Source organism: Centruroides sculpturatus, unplaced genomic scaffold, assembly GCF_000671375.1.
Source record: "Centruroides sculpturatus isolate CEXI.00-Female unplaced genomic scaffold, Cexi_2.0 scaffold939, whole genome shotgun sequence".
NCBI lineage: Eukaryota > Metazoa > Arthropoda > Arachnida > Scorpiones > Buthidae > Centruroides > Centruroides sculpturatus.
The window spans coordinates 29,412-32,645 of NW_019385275.1; the positions used below are offsets into that span (position 1 = coordinate 29,412).

The 3,234-nt window shown below is 28.3% G+C and overlaps 1 protein-coding gene across 2 annotated transcripts in view; it reads right to left on the bottom strand.

Moving 5' to 3' along the window:
• LOC111637056 (E3 ubiquitin-protein ligase listerin-like) overlaps positions 1 to 3,234 on the bottom strand; it is a 59,377-nt gene that overhangs the window by 14,731 nt on the left and 41,412 nt on the right. For both annotated transcript variants that reach the window (XM_023382460.1, XM_023382461.1), the window contains one exon: positions 1,098 to 1,251. In XM_023382460.1, coding sequence (XP_023238228.1) covers positions 1,098 to 1,251 — 154 coding nt within the window. The remainder of the gene's footprint in view (positions 1 to 1,097; positions 1,252 to 3,234) is intronic.

Below are 3,234 nucleotides of genomic sequence, written 5' to 3' on the forward strand. Positions count from 1 at the left end.
ATATTAAAATATATACTAGTATGTTCTGTATTTACAGTACATGCATTCGTAAATTTAGAATACTTTTTTCTGTACTATATTAAAAACTAAAATTTATTTGTTTGTAAGCTTAAAATAGATTTTTATTAACCATATATTATTAAAAATGTGTTAATAAATAAAATACAGAACCGGGAATAGTAAATTATGGTTTAGCCTAGTGACAAGTAGATTCGGAGACAAGTAAATTCGACTTACGTCGTTTTCCTGGAACCAATTACCGACGTAAGGCGAGGTATACCTGTATTCTTCAAAAATTATTAACACACTTTGCATATTAGAAACATTCTTTTAAATTGTATTGAGATTTATAAAAAGCATAATGTAAACCTAGTAATTAAAATATAAATAATCTGAAAATTATCTAATATTTAAGAAATAAAATTAAAAATTTCAATTTTATATTTAAAATAATTATAAAAATAATAAATTAATGCAAATGGTCAATTTTTTAACCATAGTAATCAGTATTGAATTTGAAACTAATGATATAATCCATAGTAAGATAGAAGTCACTAAATTACAATAAATGTGGATATATATAATAAATTTATAAACCACAGTAGAGCGTCATTTATCTGAAAGCCGGTCAACCAAAAGCATTCCAATTAGCAAATTTTAATTTCTGCTAGTGCTGTGGCACTGCAACCTTTGGCTATGTCTTGGGCTACTCCAATATTTTTTTTGTTGATGTGTGTGTTTTAGCTGGCAACATTGCACTTTTGTGTTGTGTTTTTCTGAGGACTGTGTGTCATGCTGAATCAAATGTTTTTGATACTAAATTAACTTCTAAATTATTTTTTTGTTTGTTTTTATATTTTTCAATATATTTGTTTTGTTTTTACAAAATGAAGAAATAATTTTTAATGATACAATAGCCACAATTATTATTATAAAAATTTTCATTAGGTTTAACATCGACGAAAATTTGGCATGAAGCGACAGAGAAAAATTTCAACATGGGATAGGTTAATATATTTTTTCGCACATAACCGGTTATCCAAACAACCCCAGTCCCCAATTGATTCAGATGTATTAATTCAACATAATGACTCTACCTTTTTATGCAAGTTGACTGATTCAATAGCTGATGATGAATCTTATTACCAGCTTTATAAAAGAAACCATTCTCTTGAAATAATTCTTCTTTTTCTTCAAGTAAATGTTTAACACCAAGCTGCCAGCTCTGAAACAACTTTTCAGAAATTGGTTCTGTAAAAGAAATAGAAAGTTTGAATATAAAAAATAATACTAAATAGTTATTAATGATAAATTATAAAAATCAACAATACAAATTCATTGAATTTTATTTATATCTATATTATGAAATTTATGTTCCATTAGAATTAAATATATTGATGGCTAAAAGGCTATTTCTCTATCTTTTGTTGGCCATGTTAGTGAAGTATTATATAGTTCAAATTGCTTCCCGGAACAAAGACTGAAATTGTGGGGAATCAGAATTGATTTGCAATGGCTTATTTATAGATAATTTAACAATTAGGTTTAAAGAAAAAAAAAAAGATTCTACTACAGTTAAAAGCTTAAACAATTTTCATATAACAATATCCTAATATTTGTTAAAAATAAATTTTATTAATTTATAAACTAAAATATATTTTAGTTTATTGTCTAATAAGGGGACCTTACGGTCTCGGAAATTCAGTTCGGGATGAGACTTTGCAGGTTAGTAGTATACCTCAAGGGTGTCCACCCAGAAGAATTGTAAAGCGCACAAGCCATAAGATTCTGAGAAAAAAATGCTCTAAAGTTTTAAGCGCAGTTCATATACCAATTGATTTTACACTATGCGCACAGCGAAATTTTACACAATTGATGGCACAGCGAAATGGCTGAGTCTGTAGTTAACTCACTTGCCACATGGACAATCTAGGTTCGATCCTACCTTTGGCAAACTTTTTTTTTTCTTTTTTAATTGTTTTAAAAATTGTAGCTTTTAAATAAAGTTAATGACCTAAAAATATTTTAAATTAAATCATAAATAATTTTATTTTTAAAAAGTTGAATAATTTCAAATGCATTTTTAATGGAGGTAAATTAAAATTTTAATTACTATTGTCATTAAAAAATTATTACAAAATTTAAGATATTATAAGCTGTGGAGAGATTAAAAATATTCATTTTAAATTTGAAGAATTTTTCAATTCCTTGTTATCTTCAAGGGACAATAGGTCAGAAAGTTATGTGAAAGCGTCACTTTTGCTGCTGACTTGTGAAAACTCACGGAATGATTAGCTCCCAGGTGTGAAAGTTGACAGTTATCCCACACAATGATATTGTTAGGAAGTTATGTTATGATTTAACTTGTAAGTAAACAGACGATATATAAGGGTTTACCCACCCTTATTCCTCTAGAAACTCACAAGTCAAACTAATGTGCCAGTTCATTCTTGACTTTCGCAAGATTGGAGCATTCTGTACTGCAAAATATTATTGGAATTTTTAAAATATTGTGAATTGAAAATGTCTGTTAATGAAGAAATTGCGAAAGTATCAGAAGCTGCAGATGAAATCAGTTCAAGATTCATTATACAGTAAGATGTCGAAGTTGAGGTTAAAAGATGCGGTCTTTTATTACGAAAGCTTGCTTGCAGAAAATAATTTTATTACATCGAAATCTTCAACTTCAATTTCTCATGAAACAATGTTGATGAGTGAAGAAATTTATGAATGTACTATGGAAACATTGCAAAAAAAGGATGCAGCCAGTTAAAAAAGAAGGAATATTTATCCCAATGGGTAGAAGAAATAAAAAAAGGAGGAAGTCAATTTGATAAGTACACAACAATCAATTCCTGGACACCTGATCATTTTGTTAAAGTCCGAGAGAATTATCAACAAGTGACTACTCGGAATTTACAACAGTGGGTTTTTGTTTTTATGATAATTATCATTCTGGTGCTTGTATGTAAAATAAAAAATTGACAAATAAAGACGATATTGTAAAAATTTTTTATATAAATAAAATAATTTATATATATTTTATATAATATAGTCCAGACGATATAAATCTCTCCGTAGCGTGGCGCTACGGACGGCGGGTAAGTAGTTCGGCTGCCCGATGACGTTTTACGTATTATAGGAGTTATTTTTACCGTTGTTTACGGATAATGCCACAATTTTTATAGGAATCATAACTATAGGAAACGGTTTTATAGGGGGATCTACTGTATT